The sequence below is a fragment of the Doryrhamphus excisus genome, chromosome 4 (genome assembly GCF_030265055.1).
Source record: "Doryrhamphus excisus isolate RoL2022-K1 chromosome 4, RoL_Dexc_1.0, whole genome shotgun sequence".
In the NCBI taxonomy this organism is placed as follows: Eukaryota; Metazoa; Chordata; class Actinopteri; order Syngnathiformes; family Syngnathidae; genus Doryrhamphus; species Doryrhamphus excisus.
The window spans coordinates 26,458,868-26,473,436 of NC_080469.1; the positions used below are offsets into that span (position 1 = coordinate 26,458,868).

General features: G+C 41.1%; 3 protein-coding genes across 3 annotated transcripts in view; 1 reads left to right on the plus strand and 2 right to left on the minus strand.

The window, feature by feature from the left end:
• LOC131127531 (mucin-7-like) overlaps positions 1 to 3,784 on the plus strand; it is a 48,495-nt gene extending 44,711 nt beyond the window's left edge. The window contains exon 2 of the transcript XR_009129508.1: positions 54 to 3,784. The gene's annotated coding sequence lies outside the window, so the exon portion shown is untranslated. The remainder of the gene's footprint in view (positions 1 to 53) is intronic.
• A 166-nt stretch (positions 3,785 to 3,950) lies between these two features.
• LOC131127533 (uncharacterized) lies at positions 3,951 to 7,705 on the minus strand. Its single transcript, XM_058069499.1, has 8 exons — positions 7,355 to 7,705; positions 7,063 to 7,205; positions 6,675 to 6,759; positions 6,406 to 6,556; positions 5,878 to 6,068; positions 5,239 to 5,380; positions 4,761 to 4,888; positions 3,951 to 4,415 (listed from the first exon to the last, which is right to left on the minus strand). Exons 2-8 carry the CDS (start codon positions 7,167 to 7,169, stop codon positions 4,107 to 4,109), a joined length of 1,113 nt encoding a protein of 370 aa, XP_057925482.1. The 5' UTR covers positions 7,170 to 7,205; positions 7,355 to 7,705; the 3' UTR covers positions 3,951 to 4,106.
• Positions 7,706 to 7,760: 55 nt separating this feature from the next.
• On the minus strand, positions 7,761 to 11,875 carry LOC131127529 (uncharacterized). Its single transcript, XM_058069486.1, has 2 exons — positions 11,598 to 11,875; positions 7,761 to 10,504 (listed from the first exon to the last, which is right to left on the minus strand). The coding sequence occupies exon 2, from the start codon at positions 9,850 to 9,852 to the stop codon at positions 7,819 to 7,821; it is 2,034 nt and encodes a 677-aa protein (XP_057925469.1). The 5' UTR covers positions 9,853 to 10,504; positions 11,598 to 11,875; the 3' UTR covers positions 7,761 to 7,818.
• Positions 11,876 to 14,569: the final 2,694 nt, after the last annotated feature.

Below are 14,569 nucleotides of genomic sequence, written 5' to 3' on the forward strand. Positions count from 1 at the left end.
ATCTTGTTAGTAGTAGAGGTATTTTATTGATAAATTAACTCCAATTTCTCCAGGCATTTCTACACTGTATATGCAGCAGAGTCTGGTGCGGGCAGCGTGGTAACCATGGTGATGACAGATGCTCCTTCACATGACATACCAGTCCTGCTGCAGGAGGGCGACTGACAAAGAGAAGTGTTGAGTGAGTTCATTTGGTTAATCTTGACAACCTTTGTGAAACCTGAATGTATTTCCTCCATTCATTTTAATAAGGCTGTTACCATTTCAACATTAAGCTTTTTTATGCATCAATCCTCCAGGTGTTTCTCCTTTTATGAGAGTCGTCACATTGAGCGGTTTCCGTTCTCAGACCCTGCTCCAGCCACAAACTAATAGACTGTCGCTGGCCTGTAGGATGCTCACATACCTCCTGGGTGCTGGTGGCTGTAACCGAAGCCAAGAAGCAGCAGCAGAGTTCTGCAAACAACAACAACAAGACTTGTGATAACACTTTAAAGGGGGGCAGCACTTTGGGGGGAATTTGGCCCATTCACAATCCTGATGTGAACCATGAACACATTTCTTTCCTTTTTCTATGTATTACTCCATGAGATAAGTTGATATAAAAAAAGGATGTCATGTTTGAACTAGTGAGCTGTTTTAAAACCCAAAATGGAGATGTAAAATGTGGGCCAAAAATGCTTACTAAAGAGAAGGTGCCCTTACAGGGGAAGGGCAAACAAACACCAAAAGGGTAAGCAAAAAGTATAGCTGAGAACACTGTCCAATGCTAAATACAAAAAAACAAAAACACTTCAGCAAAAGGGCTCACAGGCAAAAAGCAGGACACAAGGCACAAGAACAAAAAACAGAGCTGACAGAAAGTCTGCGGGTAAAAACTGGGTAAGGGTAATGTAGGAGCTATTTATTAGTGTGTTCCTAGGTTTCTGATATCTGTTGATTTATTTTTTTGTTGTTGTTGTTTTGTTTGGATTACTTGATAATATTTTCTTGTTAGTTATTTATTTATTTGTTTATCTATCATATTTTGTTGGGGTTAATTAGTAGTTAATTTCTGGGTTTATTTCATTGGATAACACCCTGGGCACCTGCAATATATTTAGGTAGGCAGTGCTCACAGGACCAGCATGCACCGGGGTGGGCCTATGGTTTTTGTACCAGCGCAAGAGAGGCAACAGGAAAAGGCCCTTGTTCCTTTTTTATTTGTTTGCTTGCTTGGTAATAAAAGGAAAGAAGAAATGGAACAGGATTGTTTGGACAATGACTCTTTTGCCTGCGTAAAACAAAACCCATGGTGCATCAGTGGCCGTTTGATTATAAGTTACGTTTATTATTTTAGTGAAGGACAAATAGCCACTACAGGTAACGTAAAATACCACGGCATAAAACAGTTGGCGAGTACTCACGACACTAAGATTAAAAGCCCGAAAACAAGGGGCCTGCGAGTCCACACACGAGGCCAAGTGGACAGGAGGTGTGCAACAGGTTGTCATAAAAGAAGCTTGAGGAACAATCTGGTGGTGTGCTGGTCTCTGAGTGCAGCTTAAGTAGTCCAGGGGATAAGTGGCCTCAGGTGTGTGCAGAAAAGACCAGCCTGCTGCCCATCAGGATGCACTGTAAGAAAAAGGCAGCAGGTGGCAGCAGAGCGACGACACAGCTCATGACACGTCATTGGGATACACCTATTTGGCCTGTGAAGCCCTCTTAAGAAACCTCTAACAAAGTTGCATGGTTTGATATCCATGCTGTGATCATACAATAACACGTACACTAATGATGACATATAATAGTTGCTGTATCTTTCCATATTTTGATGATTTAAAACACAACCCAAACTTTGTTTCTAAGCGCATTAGATATGAGGCGGCATACATACAGCGACAAAACTTCCAATGTCTACTCTCTGTGGGATGGCTGTGTCTTCCAGCACAAGACGTGTGCTCCAGTCCTCAGGCAAATGCTGCTGGAAAACGAGCATCTTGTTGAGTCTTTGTAGTGGAACTTAGAGCCAAGTATCCACTCTTTTGTCTGTGAATTATGCTGAGACCAGCGATTAGTGACACGCCGTGTTCGTCCCCAAGATAAATATTGTTTTACATTTTAACTGCCATAACAACAATATGGCTGTGGCTTGGTTAATACACTAGGCAGTTCTGTAAATGGACATTGTTGGCATTTTTTGTGGTCAAAATAGATATTTCCCATGATGTCTGTTGTGAGCTAACTCATTTTAACTCATTTTCTCATGTTAGAATGCACAGAAAAGGGAAAGAAATATGTGTTCATGTTTCACATTGTGAATGATGTGAAGGATCGTGAATGATGGGTAAAATAAAAAAAAAGCAGTTCCCCTTTAAAGGGGACCGTTTATACTAATTTTGCAACCCTTTATATTGAGTTGTGGTCTCAATAATCCAATAACCCGCACAGAAAACTTTTTAGATTTAGCAGAATCTGCACCTATTCCATCTGTATTACCTGTCATTTGTGCTTCCTGCCCAAATGGGGTGTTGTCATTTATTCCACCTACGGCCTGCCTCCAGGCATGCCCACTACGCTGCGATTGGTCACACGGCCAAAGTGCGGCTGAACTATGAACCATATAAGGAAGTTCGCCCCTCTGTGACATCACTAAGGGGCAGTTTTACCATGACTTTTACAACTGAGCATTTTGAGCCATCCTAAACTTCTTTCAGGATTCACTTCGAAGTACACAAAGCTCATTATCTGAAACTTTGGGATCATTTAAGACGAGAATATAACATTCTAAATAGGTCAGAAAAGTGGAAAAAGCATAATGGGTCACCTTTCAGGCCTGAGAGGATTCATTCTATAGATATAGGCCTACATATACATATTGTACATAACATATAACACTAGTATACATAGTAGCGGATTAAGTACTTTCTCCAGTAAGCAGTTACTTTACTTATATACTATATAGTACATTAGTTACTGATTCTGTTACTTTTCAGAAGGAACATGTCACTACTAATTACTTACTTAAAAATAGAATTCCCACAACCCCAGGCATTAACCTTGCTGATTTAACTTGGATTCAGGCTATTCAGTGTGTTTTTGGTTGCCTTCATACAGCTTATTCATTAGATGCATGTTTCTTGAAATGTTTTTCTACACGTACCAAAAACCTGTAGGGGGCGATTTTATTAGCAAAAGATTTCATTTTGTGCATCTCGTTAAACATTTAAAATGGGGCGCTATAGAAAAGGACAAAAAAGAAAAAAAGACCTTTGGGCAAGGGCCGGAGGCAAAGCTTCTGTGACACATTCATTTGTGGCGAATGGATTCGCAGGGCCCAACGCCCCTTGCTCGGAGAAGTGGGCCACAGTTTCAGAAATGCGTAAAAACTATTTGGTTTGAAACCGAAGAGCAATTCGAAGTGACGTTCAAAATCAAGAAGGTAATGCTTTAGATGTTTTTTTCTTAACATAAAGGAACTTTTTATGTTAATTGGGTTCAACGAGGGTGCAAGTCTTGGGGTATCCCGATATGTTATTGTGCCCATCCGCAGAGTTTTTTTTTATGTTTACGTTTACATGTATACTTGTTTCTAACTCATTAACTTATCAGGTACACTCTTAAAAATGCTGGGTTTAAAACAACCCAATCTGGGTTGTTTTTCAACCCAACGCTGGTTAAATATAGGACCAACCTCGCGTTGGGTTATTTTAACCCAACAAGTTGGGTTGGTTCTCTTAACCCAACTATTGGGTTGTACATTGGGTTGTTCAAATGACCCAACGCTGGGTTCATAATTACTATATTGCTGGGTTATTTCAACCTAACAAGTTGGGTTGACGATATACTATATATATATATATATATATATATATATATATATATATATTTTTTTTATATTTATATATTGTACTATATTTTAATTGCATGCTAATACTATTAATAATATATTACAATGATAATGACACCAATGTGACAAAAATATTTATTAAAATGTAAAATTTACAGAACATAATTCACAATATTTCCTTCATGAACATGAACAAATTATTTACACAAAAATAACATTAAGAACAGGGGATGGTGAAGAACAAGAGGGAGAGGAGCGAAAAAAGGGCGGGTGCAGTCTAATGACAGGAAAGCAATTGGGTTTTTAAGAAAGTGACAGATGGGGACACAGTTCCCTCAAGTTCAAAAACTGTACTCTGTAAAAATTGCCAAGTAGGCGCACACTCATTCGGATAATTACAATCTAATATATAAAAGCTCTTGAAACAAGTGTCGACAGCAGCAAGTGCTGTATCTGAGGGAATGGCTTTGCCCGATATGATGGCAAATGCCTGGGAACACAAAATGCCATCACTAAGCAGGAGCACATATGGATAGGCCCTGAGCGATTCGGCCTGCTCCAAATACTCCACCATGTTAGTTCCAACCTACGATGAGAAAAGAAAAAAACGTAAGTATTTAGATCAGTGCAGTGCAATTGTCATCAGCTCTCTACTGAAGCTATTTCAATCACTTCCCACCCCCATTATAGCCGATTTAGTAGTGTTCTATGGGAGAAGTACGACACCCTTAATCAATGGCACTCAAAAATGTATTCTGGGGGTGAAGATGAGAAACACAGCCAAATGTTATGTTGTCACACATTCCACGAAATACAATCTTTTCAAGTTGCTCCTCATAAAGAGTCCTGCTTTACAACTGTGTAAAAGAACAACTGGAGTAATTTCACAATTCATTTACATTTAAATTTTGTTGAAAGGTAAATTACTTACAGGCTTCACATCAATAAAGGCCCTCTTTGACTCCTGTATGCTCGCCCGAACCAATTTCCTGCCCTTTTTATAGACAGGCGGAGGAAGCAGGATGGGCAGCAGCATCAGGGCGACTTCTCCCCTGGAATCTGTAGGACAATTATGGTTGTCATTACCAGTAATATGAGCCAATGTTTTCTTTCCCTGTTAATTTAGTTAGTAATGGTTAGATTTCAATTGTACTGAACTACTCTGCCATTGCCATCCATAAATCTGACTCCTCATACACAAGTAAACTCAAATCCCATCAAGATAACATGCATTTGACAATCCTCCTTTGCCATCACCCTCTCTCCTTGCCTTTTGCAGTTTGCTAACTTGGACTTTCTTGTTAGAATGTTTGCTTTGTTAGTTAAGTTCCTGTGTGAAGTGTCTGAGTACCCACAAAAATCATCATATAAAAACATTTACCAAATATGTTATAAAATAAATATTTTACCATGGGTGAGCTGTTCCTCTGGCACCGATAGTTTTCTTTCGCATTTTGCAAGACGAATGATCTTATCAGAGTAAAGAGCAACCCATGTCTCAAAAAGTTTAGGTGCAGCCTCTCCATAGAGGATCGAAAAATCTTGTGCGATCTAAAAGAAGGACACAAATTGATAAACAATTAGGCAATATACCAACACACATATTTCTATTGCATAATTAAAAAGTACATTTTTCCGAACCAAAAAGTGATTTGAAATACAGGACAATTAAGAAATTGATATAATTTTTTTTCTAGTTGACAAGACCTATGATGGCTGAGCTCCACAAAGATTCCACAAAGCACCACAAATATTCTACGTTAAAAGGAAGTAGTTAAATTCACAAGTAGTGATGATGCAAAAGAATGTGCACTAACTCCTTTGAAAAAGAAGTGCGCTTTATATAGCACGCCCTGTGTATACATTCGGATTAGGCAATTAATGGCAGTTTTCCATTCTCTCTCCACCCAGAAAAGGGCCTGATTTCCATTTACCAAACTGAATTCACTTGCAGTGACATGGCCCATACACTTACAACAGTAGCTCAGTTTCTGCACATTTCTGCTGTACCAAACAGGCACCAGGTGCCAACATATATTTTGACATACCATGCCTGGAGTAGTCAGACGGGGGAACTCGCCCAGGATTTCAGGAATAGATTTGGAGTGGTCGGCACGTATCCATCCAGCCCTGTACTGGCAGGTGTCCCGCATATATGCCTCCACCTGAGAGAGGGGCTGAGAGTTGTTCTTTAACCATTCCGAACACTGTAAAGCTCGCTCATCAGATATGGTGGCTGCTGTAAAATACAAAAGATCAAAGTCAAATAATTATTACATGCTACTACCCCAGTGTGCCATCCACTATTTCCTCATGTCACTGATAAGACTGAGTTCCATAGGTTTGAAGTGATGCACACATGTGCAAACATCGATGAAGCAATTGAAGCAGTTTCACAGGAAAAAACAATTAATGGAATACCAGCTCTAGAGCCAGAGCAGAATCCTGCAGAGACTGCAGAAGATGCAGCATTGTAGGCCGCGTAACAAATATGACTCCATACAGAATACTTTGGTATTCGGAACCTGACAGACAATGCTGCAACAGAGGTAAATCAGGGACCGACATTGCATTACCTGGTATGACTGTCCTGCTTGGCACAGTCACTCGTTCCTGCTGTTGCCTGGGCCCGCCTGAGCTCCTCAACCGCTTTCTGATATTGCGGAGTCTCTCTTCGAGGAACCCCGTAGCTGGGTGGTGGTATCGGCCCTGGGTATACCATGTATCCTGACAAGATATAAAAATAACCATGCAAGTCCATGAGCCTAAAATGTCGACTAGACTCTGCATATACATTCAATCTTTTTTAGATAGCATTTAGTTTTACTTCACAAAATGTACTCACAAAACCACTGCCACTGCCATCCTTTAAGCAGGGGAACGTATTAATCATGGCGGAAGCAAGGGCAATTTTGATCACAGCGGAAGGTCTGAAAAAGGCCAACACGTACAGATTGAATAATTAGACGATAAACCGTCACACTGTAGCCCATCCTCTGTGTATGTTGCGTCAGACAGGTTAAGAACAAGTACAATCTTGGACATAGCTCTATATGCCAACATGTCACAGGGACTTACCCCTCATCCTACCCCTGTTTCTGACAGCAGAGAAGGGAGATATCTGTCACCATTTTATTTGGTATGACTTGGTTGGGGATCTAAATCATGACCTTTCATAGTCTGAGCGTACACTAATCTTAAAAAAAAAAAAGCTCCTATAAATTGTTACTCACGTTTGCCCACACTTTTCCATCAGGTGAGACACCAAAATCCGCACCATGACACGCCTCTGCTTTATCGTGATGAGCTTTTCCTTATCCAGGCTCTCAACTATAGCCATGCCATCTGGCACAGCAGAAAGAGCAGTGCGGATATCCTGAAAGAATACAGACAAACAGGCAATTAAACTACACATGCTTTGCTGATGTCCAGCTCTAATGCTTCCTGGAGGAAAAAAGATAACATAATGACACTAATCAACCTGGCTTTTACGAATTGTTGACTTATTTAAAGAAAATGACTTACAAATACTGGAATTGCCTGCAGAACATGTATTATTGGTGGAGCAGTCGTGTCCGGGTTTCCAGCTGCCGTCAGGTCCGGGTTTCCAGCTGCCGTCAGGTCCGGGTTTCCAGCTGCCGTCAGGCCCGGGTTTGCGTTGGCAACTGCGGCAGCTGGCAAATCAGATCTTGGGAGGGTGGCTGGTGGGCAAACTGTGTGCCCAACCTGTGCAGGGCAACTCTTTAGAGCTTTAAACTGCGTTTAAGAGTTGAACAAGCTTTAAAGCTTCAACTCTAACAGCCCCCACGACTAGTCAAATCTGGTCTGGTCACCACTTGGTTGCTCTGTGTTGCACCAAGTGTGTTCAATGTCTGCATCCCCCACCCCTAGTCTCCACTGAAAGTCTTCACGCCCCCAATAGTTCTCAATCTTTTTTACACTACTTCTACCCCAGCTACACACCCCACCACCACGTCAGTCGAATTGTCCTAAAATACCCTATAGCGAAGGGAAATGTAGAAACAGTCCTCATGTTCCCTGTATGATTTTACAGCATGTAATGCATGATGATCAATTAGTGTACTTGGATCAACAGCTGCCAAAGTCTGAGTCTGAGTCACACTGTATGAATGAAAGTGCCGTTCAAAACCTTGGGTTTCCCACTTCTGTACAACAAACCGGGTAGTTGGTTTGTCTGACAATGGACCCAGAAAGATGATGGATTTTAAAAGCCCAAACTGGGGTTCACCATCGGAGTCGTAGGAGAGGAATAGTGTCATGCCTGGTCTGTATTTAGTGCCCTTGAAAGTCACCCAGGCTGGCACCAAAACCTCAGTGAAAACAGGAAAATCTGTAAGATCCTTTTGGAGGTCTTTAAAGCAGTCTATGGCGGACAGAAAGGTGCTGGGCCCTGGGCCAACCTCCGTGATGTGACTCAACACAGAGCCAGACCGAAGGTTGTAACATAGTTGCATCTGATGTCGATACGCCATTGTCTTACAAATATTCCGGAAATTGCATGTGATGTGACTGACACGTTTGAAGAAGTTGTGTTTTGCTTCAAAGCGCATAGACCAAAAGTGTATCAAGGGTCCCAGTTTTCGGATTGCTCGTGGATAGTGGACCATGAAGTGGTGCTTTGGGCGCAAATGTAAATGAGGAAATAGTTCAAGGAAGAGGGAGTGATGCTCCTCAATGATCTTCGTCAAATAGTGTGTTCCAGCGATGGTAATAGAGGGAGAGAAGATGAACTCCATGCGCAGTAGCAAGAGCAGAAGAAGTTCCCATTCCTCGTTTCCCTCAGGGATGAGATCACCAATCATGGTGGGCAGTAGCCGAATAAGGCACCACATTTGAGCTGCTGACTGCCGCATGGTCCCTTCATGGTTTCTGAGATCATTTTTGGTAATGGCAGAGGGCTTGTTCGCCTTGTCACAAAAGCCATAATCGAAGCTTGTGAGTCTGTAGTTTACTTGGTCAAGTGTGACATGTTTTTGCTCAATCAGGGTATTCAAGACAAGTTTGATCTCATACGGTCCTACTCCTTCTAAAATGTCATGCATGATGTCCGGGGCCACATTGTCAGTCACATGATAAAAAGAGAGGTTGTTCAGCTCACTGTCTCTCTTCAATCCTGTGTTTGAAAGGCTTGCAAGTTGCAGATCAGCCTGATGGGTGTGTATATTACGCAGCTGGGCTGGATCTTCCAATGTCTGCTGCGTCGAGACATGTTTGTGCACTTTGCACCACCGGCACATATGGTTAGCAGTGAAACTTTCTGAATAACCAAGGATGGCATTCAAGCCCAAGTTGTCCCCGACCACTTGGACAAGAGAGAACTTAACAACACCTTGAAAAGTGGAGGTGTCAACGGGGATGCCTTCTTTTTCCAGTAATTGCAGCTCTGCAATGATGGGACGCAGGATAACATCAAGACCATATGTTTTGGCATCATCAGATTTGTATACGGCACAAAGAAAGTGTGACCGTAAGCTGGAGAGCAGATCTGGTGGCAGGCTCTTGAGCTGAAAGTAAATGAAGCCGAGCTTGTGTGTTCCAGTCTTTGATCCTAGAGGGTTGACAGTTTCACACTCATCATTGTAAAAAAGAAGTGGAATCGAAGTTTCTTTCAAGAAGAGTGGGTGTGTTTTGCAAAATTCCCCATCAAAGACATCCTGAAGGACTCCACCCTCTCTTTGTTGCCAATCCAGCATTGCCTGTAATATGACAGGATCTTCAAGGACCTGTCTTAGAAGACGTGGAAGTGGAACACGTTGAAAAGTGTCAGGAACTGCGACTTGTTTCACAGTCCCAGTGCTGGAGTCCCTTTTCTGGACATAGGATCCCTCCCCAGGAAAAGTTTCCTCAACTGGTTCAATGAAGCCTCCAGCTTTGAGAAAGTACTGCATCTGTTTATACTCTGTGTCTAGATCTCTGAAGGGCTGAGATGAGTCTTCGAACTCCACCATCAGTTGCTCTACCTCTGGGCTTTGATCATGTCCCAAATGACCAAAAACTGCCATGGTCCTTGATTGCAGTCTACCCACAATGTCAGAGATTAAACCAGAGGTCTGCTCAACAATAAAATGAATGCCGGACCATGTCTGTGAAGACACTGACCTCAAGTGAGCTAAAAAAAGTAGCTACCCGATCAGTGATGCCCTCTGGCTCAATGTCATCCCACTCCTCTACTTCCTCTGCTGGCTGGCCTTCAGCATAAAGGAACTCAGGCTGGACGGAATCTTGAGCAGGTACACCAAGCACATCCTCAACATTTTCATGCCGCTGTAAGTGTCTTCTGAATGATCGCATGTAGCTGAATGTTCTGCCACAGCCAATTTCACAGCACTGGAAATATTTTCCAGCCTGATTAACATGGTGTACCGCCCGTAAATGAATGAAAAGACTTTTCACATTACCAGGAATTTGAGCTTTACATCTAAAGCAAACGTATCCCATGACTCGCCTGAATTCAGAACTAAAAGCGCTAGTCTGTCAGTCTGTTCGTCCGTCCAATTTAGAACTTTGTGAAAATGCTGGCTGTGTGTCTAACTGCAGCACTTACATATTCATTAAATTTCCTAATGAATTTCACCCTCTCGCCTATTCTGGGAATTAAGGCTGTGATTGACTGATGGTCCAGATAACAGAAGCTTTCCTCGTCAACTGCCTCGTCTGAAAGAGAACACAAAATATTACTAAAGGGACCATTCATATAGACCACAATCTCTGCAGAGTTTGCGTGTTCCTCATTCACAACTTGGGAGCTCATGTCATAATGTAACCCACAACTACGTAAAATCAAGTTATTTTTCTGGTACATCAATATGACAGATACGCATTTGACTGTTGGTTTTAGTAGAGTTAATAGCAATAGCATTGGTGTACACTGATCTTCTATAGTCCACGATAATGCAATCAAAGTCCTTTGTTCACTGCATATGATGATATTTGACACATCTTTCTTTCATTTACAGAATGAATGCAACTATTTTTGCAACTAACCTCCCATTAGATGGTGGTAAATATGAATTCAGATACAGTGATGAGGAAAACAAGCAGCTGGCAACCCTAGGCCCCCCAAAATTAACTAATAATTTGTCTTTTTTTATGGTCTTTTTTCAAATGAAATGCATTCTTAACTGTTCTGGCTACTTGTGGATTGTTGAGAACATGGGTTTTAAATAACATTGTTTTCATTACTTTCCACTATCATACAGTGTTGTCGTATTGCAACGAACCCTAACAAAATATTAAGAAAATGTCTTGATTATGTTGACTTGGTCTATTTTAAAACACAAAAATGCACCCCAAACATTTTTTACCAACTGGGATCATAATGTGTACCATAGAGTGTTTGTCATCACTGTCTAGAGCAGGGATGAGCTAACTTTTTGACTTGCAGGCTGATTTAACAAAATAGACGGATTCAAGCCATGATTCCATGTTGTATGTTATCTAATACTTTGGAAAGAACGGGCTGTAGTTTGCCCACCCCTGATGTAGTGTGAATGTGGAAATATAGTGGCCCTCTCCATCATCTAATTTGCCCACAGTGGACAGTAAACTACTTCACCACAGTTGAAATGCAGCAATATATATTGGAATCACAAGATGGATCACTCAGTGTTAAACATGTGGGTATTGGTATAAGCTACAGTGACTGACTAGACAACGACATATCCTATGTACAGAGCATATAGTAGGCACAGTAGCTAGTGTAAAACAATATCCATAAAAATTAAGGCATGAAGATGACTTTGCTTACCTCTAAACCTTTCAATCAGCCCCGGTAGCTGCCACTCTGTCAATTTGGATATGACAAAATCATCCATCGATGTTATTCAAAAAACTGACACATCACACAGAGGGTCCATAAGATAAATATACCATGAAAGGAAATTAGATTCAGTAATCCTAACGTATTCTCCACATTTTATATATATGCGACTTGCAAAACTGTCGTCGAATTCGCGCCCCAACTAGCTCAAACTTATTACAATGGACTATCGGTGGCTAGCTAGCGGAAGCTAACACGCGGCGGCCTAGCTAAAAAAAAATCAACGACTCACCAGCACGCTCGTATTAATACACGCGATTCTCTAACTTGATATCACATAAAATTTCTAATTGATGAGATAACTGACGTTGTCCTCATAATTACCACACACAGTGCATGCCTCTTGTAATTTTAACAACATAGTTTGGTTCCTACAGAGCATTCCCTCCAACGTGGCCAGCGAACACGTTCGCTGGCCACGTTGGAGGGAATGCACAATGGACGTTTGCTAACATTACCAATCGCTTTCTGAAGCTAGTACTCAACAGTGCTTCACGAACTTACATTTTAACAAATGCGTGCCTTTAACTCAACTAACCTCCCATTAGATGGTAATAAATATAAATTCAGATACAGTGGTGAGGAAAACTAACTAGCGGAAGCTAACATGGATATGACAAAATCATCCATCGACGTTATTCAAAAAACTGAAACATCACACAGAGGGTCCATAAGAATAAATATACCATGAAAGGAAATTAGATTCAGTAGTCCAAACGTATTCTCGACATTTATATATATATGCGACTTACTAAACTGTCGTCGAATTCGCGACCCAACCAACTCAAACTTATTACAATGGACTATCGGTGGCTAGCTAGCGGAAGCTAACACGCGGCGGCCTAGCTAAAAAAAAACATCGACTCACCAGTACGCTCGTATTAATACACGTGATTCTCTAACTTGATATCACATAAAATTTTAAATCGACGAGATAACTGACGTTGTCCTCATAACTATCACACATAGTGCATGCCTCTTGTAATTTCAAAAACATAGTTTGGTTCCTAAATAGCCATGTTGGAGGGAATGGAAGTTTGCTAACATTACCAATCGCTTTCTGAAGCTAGTACTCAACAGTGCTTCACGAACTTACATTGTAACAACTACATGAAGCTTTATATAATAATATAAAGTCAATTGTACGGTAAAACATTAGTTACAAACCTTTCTCCGTGCTGCGCTGCCTCCGTCTCCTCAAAAGAAAAGTGCGGTCCGAACAGTAAGTTTTAACAAAGTAGGTTTGTGGGCGGTGCTTTGTTGCGCATGCCCAAACATCTACCCAACGCTTTGGGTTGTCCAAAATAACCCAACACAACAACATTGAAATCACAACCCAGCAGCAAATAACCTAGCACCCAACAGAGATAACCCAGCGAATTGGGTTCTCAGAATACCCAACTCAATAAAAATAACCCAATTAAATGACCCAACAGGCTCAACCCAGCGATTGGGTCAAAAAAATAACCCAGCATTTTTAAGAGTGTAAATGTTAGCCGGCAGCTAGTAAAGACAAGCAATGTAAGGCCAAAAGTATTTTTTCCCCTTCTGCCCCAAAACACACTTAAGTTATAGTGGCGTCGCTGGGAGCAATTTCTGGTTCACTGTCTATATGTAAATAGCTCTTCAGTTGATTGTTCAAAGTCACTCTGTTGTTAGTTATTGTTCTATATAACCTGGAAGAGTGTCTCGTTGGTTTTTAGTCATCTGTTGTGTTGCTGTGTGATGTTTTGTTTTCATTTTTGTCACACCATGACTGAGACTGTTGTGCTGAGTGATCACCTATGGGGATCTCTTAACAGGCTGTTGTTGTTGAATATGAGCTTTTTATGAGCTTGTAGTATGAAGTCGTCTTCATACACCAAACATGCATTGATTTACATGTAGGTAAGGGTGCAATTTTATAAAAACAATTTCATATAAAAAAAGCCCAAACATTAACCATGCCAAACACACATTTGAGTGGGCCGTGCAAAAAAGATGACCCTTTTTTCTTTACCAGGGAGTTTATGGCGATATACATCATCCATTTGCATAAGTACACTTGCAAGCATCACATATATGTGTCATACCTGGAATGTAGCTCTCATGGGACACAGTATTAGTGGGGACATTTTGTATTAAATCAAATATCAAGAAAATACATTGATTATAGCTATATGCTGTGCAATTACTGTCATTACTACTGTACAATTTTAGTAGGGCTTCATAATTTGTATATATGATACAATGGATTTGCTACTGTAACTGGGGGTGTTTGAGGGGAAAGCCAAATACAAAAATGTAATGTAATTTATTATTTTAGGAATACAAGAGGGAAATGGCACAGATGAAGAAAGGCAGACAAAGAGACAAAGAAAACATCCATCTCAGCCACAGCCGCCATCTCCACCAAAATGGCCTCAACCGCCCTCACCACGGTTTAGCGTTTAATCTACTAAACCTCTCATCATTGCCTCTCGCAGGCTGTTTAGACAATGTACTCTGGGTTGGACATTTGGCGTTTTGTTCCTCTGCTGGAGGGCCGGTGGTTGCAGTAAATGAAGATTTAGTCCAGTCCACATCACTGACAGAAGCCTGAACCTAAAATAAATGTCACTTAATGATCTTTTTGCAATTTTCCACAAGAATAAATGTAGTAAGCCTTAAAACAAATTGACAGTTTCATCAAATGTAGTGTAATGGAAGAAGATAATCTGAGTTTTAAAAAAATAGCACTAACCTGTTCACCACTCACAAGAAGCCACAGTGCCCGCCGTCTCAGAAAGTTTTCTGGACCAGGAAACTAATCTTTGATGTCATCCCTGGAGAGTGACCTGAGCAGGTCTTCTCCAATACTAGCAGCTGAAATACAGTACAATACACTTGTCATTAAATGCCAAATTTGTCTGTTGCACACC